Below are 15,519 nucleotides of genomic sequence, written 5' to 3' on the forward strand. Positions count from 1 at the left end.
GGCCAGCGCGGCTCCGGCGGGGCAGGCAAGGGGGCCGGGCCGGGCCGGCTCGGCCTCCCCGGGCGGGGCCGCGGGCGGAGCCGGGCTCTGGGCGCTGAGCCGGGGAGCTGGCAGAGCTATGAGCCCGGCACCCCCGGCTGGCAGAGCCCTGAGCCCGGCACCCGGGGCTTGCTGAGGCCGGCACTCGGGGCTGGCTGAGCCCGGCACCCACGGCTTGCAGAGCCCTGAGCCGTGAGGCCAGGGCTGGCGGGGCCCGGCAGCCGGGGCTTGGAGAGCCCTAAGCCGGGTATCCGGGGCTGGCGGTGCCCTGAGCCGGGCACCTGGGGCTGGCAGGGCCCGGAGCCCGGAGCTGGCAGAGCCCTGAGGCCAGGGCTTGCAGAGCCTTAAGCCCGGCACCCGGGGCTGGCAGGGCCCTGAGGCCGGGGATTGCGGGGCCCGGAGCCCGGGGCTGGCAGGGCCCGGAGCTGGCAGGGCCCTGAGGCCGGGGATTGCGGGGCCCGGAGCCCGGGGCTGGCAGGGCCCTGAGGCCGGGGCTTGCAGAGCCTTAAGCCCGGCACCCGGGGCTGGCAGAGCCCTGAGGCCGGGGCTTGCGGGGCCCGGAGCCCGGGGCTGGCAGGGCCCTGAGGCCGGGGCTTGCAGAGCCTTAAACCCGGCACCCGGGGCTGTCAGAGCCCTGAGGCCGGGGCTTGCGGGGCCCGGAGCCCGGGGCTTGCAGAGCCTTAAACCCGGCACCCGGGGCTGTCAGAGCCCTGAGGCCGGAGCTGGCAGGGTCCTGAGGCCGGGGCTTGCAGAGCCTTAAGCCCGGCACCCAGGGCTGTCAGAGCCCCGAGGCCGGGGCTTGCGGGGCCCGGAGCCCGGGGCTGGCAGGGCCCGGCAGGCAGGAGAGCCACGGGCAGGGAATGGTTCCTGCCAGGCAAGCAGCGTGTCCCGAGCGCAGAGCGCTTCACCTGCCCTAAGCCCCCCCGCCTGCATCCCCCACGAGAAGGGACTCAGGGTTTTACACACTGAGGGCTCTGCTCTGAACTTCACAAGGCTGGGAGATGGAGAATGGCCCACTCCACCCGAAGAAACAACCTTTTGGAGAGAGAAATTAAGATTACATAATTACAGAAACAATTAGGAAAATAACTCTGAGATCATCGAATCCAACCTATGAGCAAACCAGCATCATGTTAAGCAGACCAGGCACTCAGTCTTTCCTTAAACACCTCCAGGAATGGTGAATCCGCCACTTCTCTGGGCAGTTAATTCCAATGTCTAATCACCCTAACTGTAAGGAAATTCCTCCTGATGTTCAACTTAAACACAGAAAACATGTATCTGCTCTGAGTGGAGCAGGAAAGGGAGCCCAGACATGGCTGTGCAGGAGAGATCACAAAATCTGTGAAAGGTTTGGGTAGGATGAGACCTTAGAGGCCATCTGGTTCTGACCTTCCCACCACGGGCAGGGACATCAGCACTGTGGAGACAGTGGAACATAAAGAGGGAAGGGCTGAGGAGGTGGCAAAGGGCCCAGGAGAAGGGGAGTACGGGGTGCAGGAAACGAGCAGTTCCATTTGTTTTTTAAAGGACATCCAGATCGTGTTCTTCCCCTGCACAGAAGCTGCCCTGAAGATGTTCAGCTCCTGTGGCATTCTGGATAAATATAGCTGCTGGCTGGCCCTGTGGATAAAAATGGATAAAAATAGCTGCTGCACACACTGCTGTGTGCTGTGAGCTGGCAGGCTGCTCCCACACTCCCTGCCCCCGCCCTGCTCCTCAGAGGTGCCAAAACTCCCTCCCAGCACAACACCCTCCAGCCTCGGGGGTGGCCGACGAGAAGGAGTTTTCCGGGAAAAGCAGGGCCTGGGCTCAGGATTGCCGCCAGAGGGTGCAGCCAGCTCGGCCGTGGGGACACAAACCCTGTGAGGAACGTTGGAAGGAGCTGGGCTGTTCAGCCTGGAGAAGAGGAGGCTCAGAGGTGACTTTGCTCTCTACAACTCGCTGAAGGGAGGCTGCAGACGGGTGGGGTACACAGGCATACCCCCAGGGTAGCAGTGCTCCAGGTCTGCCTGTGTCTTTCCTCCTGGAGCTGGCATGGTACCTGTGTGAGGAGGCTGCTGGAAGAGCCTGGCAATGGCTGGTTTTGGGAAAGCACACTTCAGTGCAAAAATTGTGAAAAACCAAACCCACCTCCATTTCTAAAGGGATGAACTCTGCAATTTAAACCTGGGGTTTAAACTCTTCTGTAAAATTACATGGTCAGGCTTGCTTGGCACCCCTTGTGTGTGAAACCATCCTGGTTGGGGCAGGGTTCTCCTTACCTGCATAACTTCCTTGTGGTTTCATCTTCCCAGAGCAGAGCTGGATCAAAGGCCCATTCCTAGCAGATGAGGATGCTGAGGATGAGTTGCCACTTCCCAAAGTCTGCTTTCCTGTCCCCTTTCCTCTGCACCTTTGTGCCCAGCTGTGTCTTTTCCAGAGGCAGTTTTGGGCTTTTCATGAAAGGAATTTTCCTGTATTTTACAGCACATATCCACTGCTGGGAGCAATCCATTGCTCCAGGAGTGCTCTGTAAATTTCCCCTGTCACCTGATGTTTTTCCCCTCCAGGTGTACATGAGGGCTACCTTCAGGTGAACCCAGTAGGATAACAGAACATCAGGGCGGCCTTTCAAAAAAAGGAGGAAAAATCTTCTGGGCCAGTGAGTTGGAAATGCACCAACAAGCAAGAAAATGTCACTGGCAAAAAGAGTGCCCAAAGCAAACAGGGAGGGTAAAAGGGGCCTTTGTGAAAACCTCACTCCCAACTCCAGGCAAGCAGGAAGGAACTCAGAATGCCCAAAGCTGAGGCCAGTGGGAGCACTCAGCGTGCAGGTCAGGGCTCAGGTTTGGCAGGTGGGATGTTTGGATGATACTTCTCCATCTGGGTGCACACAGGTGCTGGAAAGTTCAGCAGCCTCAGAGAGAGGCTTTTTCTCCTGCTGGTGGTTGGTGGGGCAGGGATTGCCCTGTCCTGTCCTGTTTCAGGCTCCCTGGACTTTTCCTCACAGCTGCCCCAAGGACCAAATGCTCCCTGCAGGATGGCAGGGGGAGAAGGTGCAGAGAAGGGGCTCTGGGAGATGGTCTTGCCCCAGTTTGCCACTCTGAGACAGGCAGCATGGGGAAATGTGCCTGTCTGTGAGTCCTCTTCTCACCAGGTGTAATCCATCATCCAGAGCTGAGACATCCCTCTGAGGGTGGTTAGTCCATGGATGGGTAGAACAGTGCTGTGTGGGGAGACTTTAGGATGCCACAAGTGCGCCTGCTCTGCACTGGCCCAAATCCCTGTGAGCCTCTGCATCTTTGTCCTGCCCTCCCTGTCCATCAGGGCAGTTTGGCCTCCCTGGCTTTGCAATAACCTGGAAAAGGGATAACATTCCTCCCTTCACCCTCCTCTAGGGAGCAGCTCTCCACCTGGGCCAGGCTGAAGGGCCCATCCTCCCCTGCCAAGCCTGAGCTGCTGGAGACCCTTTCTGGCTCACAGCCATCTCTGCAAAGCCCCAAACCTCTCCTGTATCAGCAGCCTCACACAGCACATTCCCTCTGCCCACAGACGTGTCCTGCACAGCGTCCTGTGACAGCCCCAGTGGCACCAGGGTGGCTGCAGCTCCCTGGCTGTGCCCCTGGGGGCTTTGCTGCAGGGAAAGGAGGATTTTGAGTCTCCCAGGGGTGAGGGATTGCTCTGAACAAACTGCCTGGTCCATCCCTGCCCCACAGCTTCCCATTTTGCCTGGGTGAGCTGGCTGCCCCCCGTGCCTCAGGGAGCTCTGCTTCAACCAAGCTGAATTGTGTCTGTTCAGGGCAAGGAATCACCTGGAAAAACCAATTCAGACAGTTCCTGGCTGCTTTTAAAACATCAACACCGGCTATTTTATGCCTTATACATAAAAATCTACTTTTAGCAGAAATCAACAAGGTTCCACTTACATTTATTCTCTCCCTGACAAACCTCATTTTTCACTTTCAGTTTTTCAATGCCTTGAGGAGACAAGCTGCTTCCCATGGATAGCAGCACCAAAATCACCCTGTTTTGGTCAGGCTGGACCAGTGATGTGTATTTATAGGCAGCATCTTTGTACATGCCAGCCCATAAATTGGTCACAGATCCCAGCCAGAAAAGGGTGGGAAAACCCCAAGGGTGAAATGCAAGGGTCTCTGCAATGACATGGTCTTTGTGTCCATGAGAAGAGCCATGGGGAGCTGTGATCTCCCTCCATCCCACCCCAGGATAGGGTTGCACAAAGCTGTTCTCCTTTTTCCTGGGATCACAGCGTGCTCTGTGCCAAGGTGCTGCCCAGCTCCTCTTTTCCTGCCCAATACAGCAGGATGAGTTTTCCAGGCTCAGGGTGCTGTGGTGCCATCACACCTACAAATCTGGGCTCAACCCAAGTCAGCTTTTGGGGAAATGGGGGTGGCCAGGCTCAGGGTGCTGTGATGCCATCACCACCTACAAATGTGGGCTCAAACCAAGGCAGCTTTTGGGGAGATGGGGTGGCCAGGCTTATGTCAGCCCCTGGCATGGGGTGAGCAGGGAGCAAACAAGTCCTTCCCCTTGGAGGGAACCCCGGCTCAGACAGCTCCTGCCTTTGGGTTTTGTGCCATGCTGATCTTTCCTACCCCTCCAGAGCCAAACATGTAGCAGACGTTGGGAATTTTACAGGAATGCCATTTTGTGGGAATTCATCCCTTTTTGTGATGTGATCCAGGCAGGTGCCAACAAGAAACTTTATCAGCTTTATTCATGTCAGCTGCCTGGCTCTAAGGATTTCAGGGAGCTCCTTGGAAATTCTCTGGCTTCTCCAACACAGCCCAGAGATTGACAGTGTGGTGGTAACTCTCTTTTATGGGATAACATGGTTTGTGGTATTAATCCCTGTGGGGTGGCAGAGAAGCATAAAGGATGTCAGTGGCTGGGGTTTATTTGGGAAAAAGGAGAAGGCTTGTGCATGCTCCTTTGCTCTTGGAGCAGCTTTTGAGAAAGAACAGCTTTCACTCCTGATGTCGGGAGTTTTCTTCCCCTTGCCCCCCAGATTTCATTACAGTGAAAGCAGAGCATAGAATAAAACTGTGTCCTGAAAAAAATGGGCCTCACAGACAGACAGCCTTTGTCCAAAGGTGTAATTACAGGATAAATATGGGATGCAGACCAAGAAATGCAGTCTGGTCAGGCGTGCAGTCTCTTAGAAAAACACAACAGAAAACAAGGTTGTCATTTAATGCTGAAAGGTCCACACGTGCTGCAGCCCTTGTGGCCTCTCACTGGCCCGTGGATCTCCCCTCTGACCTGGTGTTTGGATGGTGCAGCTGGAGCCATGCACCAGCTCCCTGCAAGGACCACACCAAGCCCCACGATGGAGGGAAGGAAAGGGTTGATTTGGCCTCCAGCAGAAGCCTGTGAGGGTTGGTGAGGGCATTGCTGGTGTGATGGATTTCCTTGGCTCCAGCCCCTGTGCAGAAATCCCCTCCGACAGGGCTGTGAGGAGACGGGGGATTAGCTCATCCTATCCCATTAAATGGAGCTGCAACAAGTGAGGAGAAGGCTATGGGAGGTCAGCACAGCCAGCACAGCAGCCACCACTCCTGCTGTTTGGGAGAAACCTCATGTCAGGCTGGAAAAAGGCCTTTTTGTGGATTTCTATGGACCTGCCTGGTGCCTTGGCCCCAGCAGGGCCACCTGGGTGTTAAACTGCAGGGCATCTAAGGTGGCATTTCAGAGACTTCACCGCTCCCTTACTTGGCTTACCAAGAGCTTCTGCCTCAAGGAGTGCCTCTCCAAGGCAACCCCAGCCATGCCAGCATGGCCCCAGGCAGCTCTGAGAGGGAAGCAGAGAAGCAGCAGGATGTACCTGCTGTCCAAAGTCAACTCCAGATTAGCCCAGTGACAGGGAATTATTTCCCAAAAAGATCCCACTGAGAGGGGAACAGGACATCCATTATTTGTTAAAGCTGTCACCGGTGCTACATTATCTGCAGTGACCCCAAGGAGCAGCAGCTGTGGCTGGTGGCCCTGTCCCACGGGACACATGTCCCCTCACTGTTCTGGGCTTGTGGAAAAGGTCTCTCTGGTGCTAATTAGCATCACCCCGATGTTCCCAAATTCCCCCCAAAGCACAGCTGCAGCAGGCTGAGAGGTGAGCCTGGAGGCAGTACAGCTGCAGGTGAGGTTTGTCTTATTTCCATATTTTAAACCAAGCTTTAGTACTGCTTTATTTCAGAAAGCTTAGATCTTTTGAAAAGAGGATTGTTTGTTTTTTGGTGGGTTTTTTGGCACTGTTGTCTGTGAGAAAGGGTGAGGCTGCATCCATTGCAGCTCCTGTTGTGGCCTTCCTGCATGGTGTGTCTGGATGCAGGTATGTCCTTGCTCCAAGGCAGTCTCTTACTATGACTTTCCCAATCCGTGCCTTCCCTCCCAAATCGTCCAAAGAGCCGGGCAAGGCTGAGCCAGAGCAGGCTGAGCAGGAGGCCCCTCTTTGTGAGGGGGCACAAAGCTCCCCAGCAGCTCAGGGGGAGTTCAGCTGCTCCAGCCTCGGAGGAGCCGCGTCCCCTGCGGCTTCCCGATGCGCCTGGAGCCGGGGGTTTAATGGCAGCAATTAGCCCCGCGGAAATCTGCATGCTTCGGGAGCATGTTTTCATGTTTTCTCTCTGTCCTGTGACGGCTCTGACGGGAAGCTGGAGGGCGGCCAGGAACAATTGCTTATGCTTGGCTGGCGGTGAGGGCTGGAGCAGAGGGGCGCAGACAGCGCAGGTAAAAACGGGCGGCAGTCACCGTCCCCTCCGGAATGGTGTGGCCAGCAGGAGCAGCGAGGGCATTCTTCCATTCTTCCATTCTTCCATTCTTCCATTCTTCCCCTGTACCTGGCACTGCTGAGGCCACACCTCAAGTGCTGTGTCCAGTTCTGGCCCCTCAGTTTGGGATGCACCTTGGGATGCTCGAGCACATCCAGAGGAGGCAACGAGGCTGGAGAGGGGTTTGGAACACAAGTGAGGAACCACTGAGACAATTGGGGGTGTTTAGGCTGGAGAAAAGGAGACTCAGAGGTGACCTTACCACTCTCTACAGCTCCCTGAAAGGTGCCTGTGCTCAGGTGGGGCTGGGCTCTTTCTCAGGCAGCACTGACAGAAACAAAGCACACAGACTCAAGCCGCACCAAGGGAAATATAGGTTGGATATTAGGAAAAAGGTTTTTACAGAAAAAGTGATAAAGTTCTGGAATGGTGTGACCAGGAAGATGGTGGAGTCACCATCCCTGGGTGTGTTAAAAAAAAGACTGGATGTGGCACTGGTTTAGTTGAGGTGTTGGGGCTGGGTTGCACTCGATTTTGGAGCTCTCTTCCAACCCAGTCTATCTGTTCTTACCTGTTCTTATCTGTTCTTGTCTGTTCTGTTCTCTGGCCTTGGCTCAGCCCAGCTCCTGCTTCCCTCACCACTTGTTTTCCATGCTCCTGGATTTGCCTGTCCTTTCCCCCGGACCCCCTCTCCGAGCCCCCAAGCACCATCACCCACGGTGGGATGGGAGGGGGATGCTGGCCACTCTCCAATGTCCCCTCTTCGGCTGTGGCAGCTCAGTAGCTACCCACCCCTCCTGCTGTTTCACAGACAATTACCCTAAAATGATTTTCTCTGCAAAAGCCAACCCAATGGTGCTTTCCCAGAGGCATTTACAGGACCAAGCGCGTTCCCCCTGATGCTGGCTGAGCTCTGTGGGCTTTTCCCAGCGCGCAGCTGCGGAATATCCATCTGCCCTCCGTGACCCTGCTGCTTTCCCAGCAGGAAGCCTCCAAACAAAACCCGATTCACTCAGCAGCCCCAGGGCTGCTTGTGATGCTGAGAGCTGCGTGTGAGGCGGGGAGGAGGCTGGTGCTTTCCATCGCCTGTGAGCGATGAGGGTATGCCAAAAATCTCCACTTTTGTGGACACTGTTGTGTCCTTTCCCCATCCAGCTGGCACCGAGCGCTCTGAAATCACACCTTGAAGCCTGGTGCTGCCCTGCCCTGCTCGGAAAAGCTCCCCGGGTGGATGGATGGCTGCCCGGGGCTCCGGTGCTGCGCTCCCCGCCGGCCGGCCCCGCGCTCCTCAATGCCGCCTCTGTTCTCCCTCTTGGGTCAAAAACGCGGCTTTTGTGAGCTCAGCCCAGCCCAGCCCTGCTCCGGAGCCCCAGCACGTTCCTCCCGGCCGGCAAAGCTCAGCCCAGCTGTGGCCGGCTGCCGCCTCCTTTCATTTATTTATTTTTGCTTTTGGCCAACAGCTCTAGTTGGGGAGAAGGGGACGTGCGGCTGCTGGGACCCCTCAGGGCTCGCTGGCAAGCCACTCTCCACCAAAATGTTTCACTTCTCCCTCAGGTGGCTGCCATTACCCAAAATATCAGGGGGAGAAAAAGAATGAGATACAAAGAGGGCTAAAAATAGGCATTTTAATTCATGAAATGTGAACTGGAGGGAGCAGCTTGGCGCTGGGTCAACATCTGCAAACGGCAAACACCCTGGAACTCCCTGGGCCTCTACCTGGTTTGGCCACCCATCAGTGCTGTTAGCACTTGTTTTTGGGGCTCCCCTGGGCAGGGGACACCCACAAATACTGAGGAGACAGGGGACTCTGTGCTGTGGCTTTGTTTTTGATCAGATAAGTCTGGCCGTCTTTCAGCACCCCCTCAGAAGTTTGCAATCGCTGCCACACGGGGGCTGGGAGGGTTACAGCCAGTCAGTGTCCGGGGCTCTCCCGAGATCATACAGAAGGACACGTGGTGGTCTCCAGCTAAAAGGTGACCTCTGTTCTGGGTGTCTCCCTTTGTGGCACCTTGTGCTGCTCTGATTTTTGGGCTTAGCTCCTTCACCAGCTTCCCCCTCCTTTTCACATTATAATAAATAAATAAATTCACCCAGTATGCAAATATACAGAGAAAAAAGGAAATAAACCCAAACCTCCAAAACCAAGTTTGAAGAGCACCAAACCATAGTCACCTCATTTTGTCGTAGCCCAAGCGCCATCCAGGGCTCTGTGGGCAGTTTCCAGTCTCTGCTGGTGAATGAAGGCACTAAACCAAGAAGGTCTCTGGGCGCTTGCTGACACCATAGGGATTTTTGTCCTTGCCCGGTCCCAGCTGGCAATGGGGGGTGGCAAGGCAGAGGTGCTTGGTCCTGTCCCCCTCTGCTTGCCATCACCCTCCTCCTCCTCAGTGCAGCTCCCGAGCTGGGCAGGTGGCCCTGCTGCCGACCCCACCTCCCCTCACCCTCACCATTTCCCCATTCCCGGAGAAACTGAGCAATTCAGGCTCTGCAGGACCCCGGGGCCAGCTCTGCCAAGACGCTCCGGCTCCTGGGGCTTCCACCTGGAGCATTTTTGGGAGCAGGGACTCCCAGGTCGCCTCCGGACCGGCCGGGAGCACGGCCGCCGCCCCTCGTTCCGCCCCGCCACCGTGACCCTGTCCTGCTACGTGACCCACGCGGGCTGTGCCTCCTCCAGCAGGCTGAAGGAGCGGTTGGCCAGCGCCGCGGGGCTGCTGGCCAGCTTGTAGCCAAAGAGCCGCATGGCCGGGCCGCAGGCGTCCTGCACCACCTGCGCCAGCTTGAAGGGCATGCCGAAGCGCCACTTGTCGAACTGCTCCGAGGAGTTCTTGCACGTGGAGTAGACACCGTTGCCGTCGGGGGGAGCCTGCGTGTTCCTGCCGATCCACTCCTCCACCTGGCGGGTGAGCGGCAGCCCGGCGAAGCGGAACATCTCCCGCGCCTTCTGCAGCGGCGCCCGCGCCACGTCCTCGTAGCGCACCAGCATGTAGCGGCCCCGCAGCCAGCGCGGCCGCCGCAGCCCCAGCTCCGCCGACACGCGGATGCTCTCGCAGTTGCCCCGCAGCCGCTGCACCTCCTCCTCGCGCAGCGGGGCCTCCCCTTCCGACGCCCACTTCTTCCAGGTCTCGTACTTGCCCGAGAAGGCCACCATGCGCGAGGCCAGGACGGCGCGGGGGTCGCGCACCAGCTGGATGATGCGCAGGTCCAGCCGGGGGTCCTCCACCAGCGGCTGCAGGAACTCCAGCTGCCGGATGCGCACCGTCTTCAGCGCCACGTGCTGCTTGCGCCGGCACGCCTCGGCCGCCAGCGTGATGTTGAGGGGGCCGCAGCGGCGGTTCTTGCAGTAGTACTTCTCAAAGACCTTCTTGGTGCTGGGCGTGCAGACGGGCTCCTCGCACAGCGAGTGGCTGGAGCCCCGTCGGAACAAAAAAGGCGTCAGGTGGCCCTCAGGAACCGGGGAGATGAAGTTCTCTAGGATGTAGAGGTCGCAGAGGAGGAGCTGCTTGAGCACGTCTCGGTAAACCAAGGCCGAGCCCACCGCGCTGGCCCCCCCTGGCAGGAAGTTCACCGTCTTCTCGACGTGCCAGAGGGGCTCAAAGAGGTAGAAGATGCTGCCCTGCTGGTTGAAGAACTCGCCGACAAAGGAGGAGCCAGTGCGGGTGGTGGCCATCAGCAGGACGTGCCGCCGTGGCCCGGGGTCCCCGGGGTCACCTGCCAGCTGCCGGGTGATGTTGTACAGGTGGGACCTCAGCTGGGAGAAGGCAGCATCCAGCTCCTGCAGCGAGGCCAGCGAGCCGTTCTTGGCTGCTGCTGGGCTGAGCTCCGTGCTGTTGGCCTCTGCCAGAGCCTGCGGGGACTGCTTCAGCCTGTCCGACACCCTGTGGGGAGAGCCAGCCCAGCCTGGAGGACAGCAGCACCACCCTGCATCCCACCAGGGGACTTGGGGGGCTCCTCTGCATGGGAGCTCAGGACTGGGAGAGAGGGGCTGCACACCTTGGCGTGGCTCAGATGCCCACTGCCTACCTGGAGATGAAGTTGTTCTCCTTCTCGATGATGACGAGGCTGATGACGAAGACCAGCAGGATGGCGTACTTGCTCTTCATCTTCAAGTAGTTCAGCAGCTCCCGGACGTCCTGGGGCAAAGCGCGTCGGATCTCCATGGGGAGCGCACACAGCTCCCTCCTGCACGCCAGGAAGGTGTCCTGGGCCAGCCCTGCCGGTGGGGAGAAGAAGGCTCAGCATGGCGAGGGTCAGAGGCTGACAGAGGCTGGACAAGAGTGGTAAAAAAGTGGAAGCTCCTCCCTGCTGCTCCACCCCACCCCCGGATGAGGAGCAGCTGCCTGAATGCCCCATCGGCTGCTCCTCCTCCTTCCCAAAATATATCTGCCCGACAGGATCCCTTCCCACGCTCCCACCAGCTCCCCCTGCCCACCCTGAAACCCAATCCCTGCCACCCGACAGCTGCCTGCTTCCCGCTGGCAAAAACCTGCTGCTGCCAGCGAGGGAGCCCCTGGATCATCCGGATCTTCTGCACATTGTGGCTCCCGACCTCTGGAAAGGGGAGGCCTGGAGGCTCCACCGCAGGGCCCCAGCGTGGGGCTGAGCAGCTTCCGCCTCCCCCCAGCATGGCAGCAGCAGCTGCTGAGCCTCGAAAATGAAACCCAGAGAGTTTTCAGGGACGACGGCGGGCCGGAAAATGCTGCTGCTGCTGCTGCCAGTCCCCCTTGGGGAGTAGAATGCTCCGGGGAAGGCTTTTGCCAAAAAAGGGAAGAAGAAAAAAAAAAACCCAAATGATGGTGCAGCTGCTTGGTGTGGGATGCAAAGCCAGGAGACTTGGCAGAAAAATCCCGCCCCCCCCAGCGTCTCCTTCAGCGCCCAAATCGGGGCGTTGCTGGAAATGCTCTGAGTGGCACCAAACCCACCCCCCAGCTGGAGATTTGGGGGTCACAGCCGCTGCTTCAGGCTCTGGGGCAGGTCCCCAGTGTGCAGATTTGCACCCCTAGGCCTTGTTGGCACCTGCCACCTGCCCTGGGTGACGCTGTTTGCCTGTCCCACTTTCTTGCCCAGACTTTCAGTGACTCAGGGAAAGTCTATTTAGCCTTGGCTGGGCTCCACAGGGGGCAGCCCATCCCAGCCCTGCTTTTGGGGTGAAGGAGGGGAGCCAGGCAGAGCCTCATCCTTTGGGGGGACCCGGGGTTTGCTGGAGGGGGGATGCCCTGGCCAAGCCTTGGCATCTGCAGCTCCATCAGAGTGTGGAGTGAGGAAGCCCTGCCAGGCATTGCATCACGTCGCAGCCTCTTCCGCATCGTGCTCGGCCAAAATGTGCATTTTTAGGCCAAAATGTGCATTTCTTAGGCCAAAATGTGCATTTTTTAGCGTTGCTCGCTGAATGCCCCTCCGGCTGGGAAGGAGGGACCACGGGCAGGAGGGGTGGGATGTGTCCCGTGGCCAGGGCAGCACCCAGCCTGTCAGATTCCCAGTCCTCTCCGTGCGAGGACCAGGAATTTCCCAGCTTGAGCAAAGCACTCAGCTCCCGGGGCTTGGCTTCCAGCCATCTCCTTTCCAGCAAAACCTTCTAAAAAGAGACATCCACACCCACGCACCCAGGAAACTCAGGATTTAGTGGGATGCAGGGACTCTGGAGAGCCCTGGCAGCCCCGGAGCCCTCCCGCAGTGGTCCCCCCTTTCAGCAAGCAGCACCGAGATCCCCGGCACACGTGTGTGTGTGTGCTCGTGTGTGCGTGTGTTTTTAACAGCCCTGTTAGTTTAGTTTGTCATCACACCGCTCCTGGGGGACGGGCCAGCAGCCAGGGCAGGTGCCTTTCAGCAGCCACCCCTCACATCCCCCCTCCTCGGTCGTGCCCCCTCGATGACAGCATTTGTCGGAGTGTTTGGGCAACCGAGAGAAAAAAAATCAAGTACACAAAGTCCTGGGCGTGCGGTGGCATCCCAGGGGGCGGTGATCTGCGTCCCTGCCCTGGCCTGGGGCTGGGGACAGTCCCCTCGCACAGGGGATGCCATCAGCCGCTTCCTCAGACAGATCCACGGGCAAAGCCAGCCCTTGGTTCTCGCCCTGTAATGCCCCCAGCTGCCTGACCACAAATGAGCCCCAGAGCAGGAATCATTCACAGGGGTGACACGGAGATCCGTGTCCGGCAGCGCTGGCACCGCCCTCATTCACAGCCCCGGGGCAGACACCATTCCTTAAACAAATAACGCTGCAAATCCCTCCTGGGACCCGCGGGGCCCTGTCAGGGCTGAGCTCAGGGGCTGGGGACACGAGGGTGACCTGGGGAGGCTGCCTGGCTCAGCCTAAAGCTCAGCCTAAAGCTCCTCCTCGCTGGGGCCCCGTGGCTCAGCCCTGCTGGGGCTCTGGGCCAGCCACAAGTGCCCCTTTGTGAGGGGAACAGAGGGGCTCTGTGTCCCTGCACGCCCCCCTCCAGGGCTCTGCTGCGATGGGATGGATCAGGAGAGCCACTGGGATGCTGCTGCTGCCGCCCCAGGGCGCCCTGCCAGTGTCTGCCCCTGGAAATGCACCTGTGTGAGCAGACAGACAGATGGACATCACCCCTGGAGATGGCAGGCAGCCTCATCTTGCTCTCCACGTCCCAAAGCAAAGCAGGATAATTTCCAGGAATGCTAAACTGAGATGCTGGGGAAGGCAGCACCCACAGCTCAGGTGCTGCTCCCCTCAGGCTGGAAGTGCTTTTCAGTTCAGCAGGGACGGCGGTGATTCCCATTGCAGAAATTTATGGATTTCTCAGAAAAGGAGCTTTTTTTACGCGATGTTGGGGATTTTGTTGCCATGCAAATCTGCCCAGGTGGGATCCATCACTACCAGCAAGTTAACTTAACCTTGCCACAGCAAGAGGGAAGGACTTGGACAGTAATGGAGACACCAAACCATTCCAGTCCACTGGAGCACGTTGGTTCGTGGGATGGATGCTCTGGTGGTGCAGGAGGGGTGAGAGGAGCAGAGACCCTGTGGGAGGAAGGAGGGAAGGGATGCTCTGTCACCCTCCTGCAGGGCATGCCACAGGACTGACTGGCAGAGCAGAGCAGGGGTTTCAGCTCTGTTTTGGGAAAGGGAAGGTCTTACACAAAGCCTTGGGGCTCTCCATCCCCATCTCTGGCTGCCCTGAGCCCCCACCAGGTGAGATCCAGAGAGGAAAGATGCCTGTGGCTGCCAGGGGCAGCCAGCTGGGGCTGAGACTGGATGGAGTCACTTTTTCCTCTGGTGACTCAACAGGCAACAACTGAGCTCTGGGCACAGACAGGCAATGAAACACCCACGTGCAAGAGTTCCTGAGATCCTTCTGACCATCCTGCCCCCATCCACTCCCATCCATCCCTCCATGGAAGCCCACAGTGACCTGCAGCTGAGCTCGCTGCCCCTGGAGCTGCTGCTGCTGCTGCTGCTCTGAGTAATTCCCTCCACAGTCCTTTGCTTCATCAGACTCCATCAGACACTGGATCAGCAAAACACAGGAGTGGAACAACAAAGAGAAAAGGAGCACGGGCTTATCTGCTCTCCGTGCTGCTCTTTGTCTGCAACCTGGGAAAAAAAAAAACCTGTCTGTATTTACTCTTTCAACTATTTCCGCTCCCAGCTTCCTCCCCAGGCTGGCCTTGGGAAACGTGCCACCAGAGCTTCCCACTTTGCTTTCATCTCCCAGCAATTTTCATCCTGGTCCTGGCTGTCCTCCAAGGCATGGCACGAGCACAGCGCTGCTTCGGTTTGCCCTGCAGCACAGCTAAGGAGCCTGTCCAGGCAGGTATTCTTGGGTTAAAAACATGTCTAGTCAAGCTAAAAAAAAGAGAGGGGAAAAAAGTCATCTCCTACAATGTTTATAAAGTTGCTGAGAATAGTTACAATCCTCATCAAATTGAAGCCTGCAAACTGCCCGTTGGAGGAGAAAGTTGGGAATGGAAAGTCCTTGTGACTCAGAGGTTACACTCAGGAGCAGCAGCAGGAATAGGGTTGGTACAAACAGGCACCACTGGAACGACTTTGTTTTCATTGCACGAGCTCTCAAACTCCAGTGCATGAGGTCCTGTCCACTCTTCCCTGTCCCACCTGCTCTCTGATGACCCAGATGAGCTGTGCTCGTGTCCCACTGTGCAGAAGGGGTGCAGAGGCTGCTGAGAGCACAGTGATGCTGGTGACAGCACCAGCACAGGCTCCATGGCCAGGACAGAGTGCCCTTTTCTCTCCCTCACCTTGGTGGTGTCCAAAGACACACCAAGAGTTTTCTCCTGACCCAGCAGAGAGGAGAGCTGCTGCTCTGCTCCTGCCCCTGCTGAACCCCTTGGGGCTCAGAGACATGAGTGCTGGGTGTGGGGATAAAACACTGCATCTGCCAGGCAGGGAACAGCCTCAGAGACATCAGTGCTGGGTGTGGGGATAAAACACTGCATCTGCCAGGCAGGGAGCAGCCTCTGGAGTGGATCTGGACCAGGACCCAGCTAAAACACCTCCAACCTTTAAACCAACCCGCCGGCAGCCACAGGCACGGCCGGGGTGGGGTTTGCAGCACCACCTGCAGCAAAGGTGAGCAGCTGAAGGCGCCGAAGTGCTGGGCAGCGAGGGGGGCTGCAGAGCAGAGCAGACCACCAGGAGGGTGAGAGGGAGGAGGTTCGCTCGGCGCCGGGGGCACAATGCCGGCTGCTGTGCGTGCCGGAGGCCCCCGGCCACGCCGGGAACCGCAGATGCCCG

The 15,519-nt window shown here is 58.1% G+C and overlaps 1 protein-coding gene across 1 annotated transcript; it reads right to left on the bottom strand.

The window, feature by feature from the left end:
- Positions 1-8,411: 8,411 nt before the first annotated feature.
- Positions 8,412-11,054, bottom strand: CHST3 (carbohydrate sulfotransferase 3). The gene is made up of 2 exons (XM_059477135.1): positions 10,827-11,054; positions 8,412-10,681 (listed from the first exon to the last, which is right to left on the bottom strand). Exons 1-2 carry the CDS (start codon positions 10,961-10,963, stop codon positions 9,448-9,450), a joined length of 1,371 nt encoding a protein of 456 aa, XP_059333118.1. The 5' UTR covers positions 10,964-11,054; the 3' UTR covers positions 8,412-9,447.
- Positions 11,055-15,519: the final 4,465 nt, after the last annotated feature.

Source organism: Ammospiza nelsoni, chromosome 8 (assembly GCF_027579445.1).
Source record: "Ammospiza nelsoni isolate bAmmNel1 chromosome 8, bAmmNel1.pri, whole genome shotgun sequence".
Taxonomy (NCBI): Eukaryota; Metazoa; Chordata; class Aves; order Passeriformes; family Passerellidae; genus Ammospiza; species Ammospiza nelsoni.

What these genes read in the sequence shown, in the direction of transcription:
- CHST3 (XM_059477135.1), bottom strand. Translation starts at nt 10,963, where the DNA reads ATGGAGATCCGACGCGCTTTGCCCCAGGACGTCCGGGAGCTGCTGAAC. An exon ending in GAGAACAACTTCATCTCCAG is followed by an intron (nt 10,682 to 10,826) that starts GTAGGCAGTGGG and finishes CTCTCCCCACAG; the next exon opens with GGTGTCGGACAGGCTGAAGC.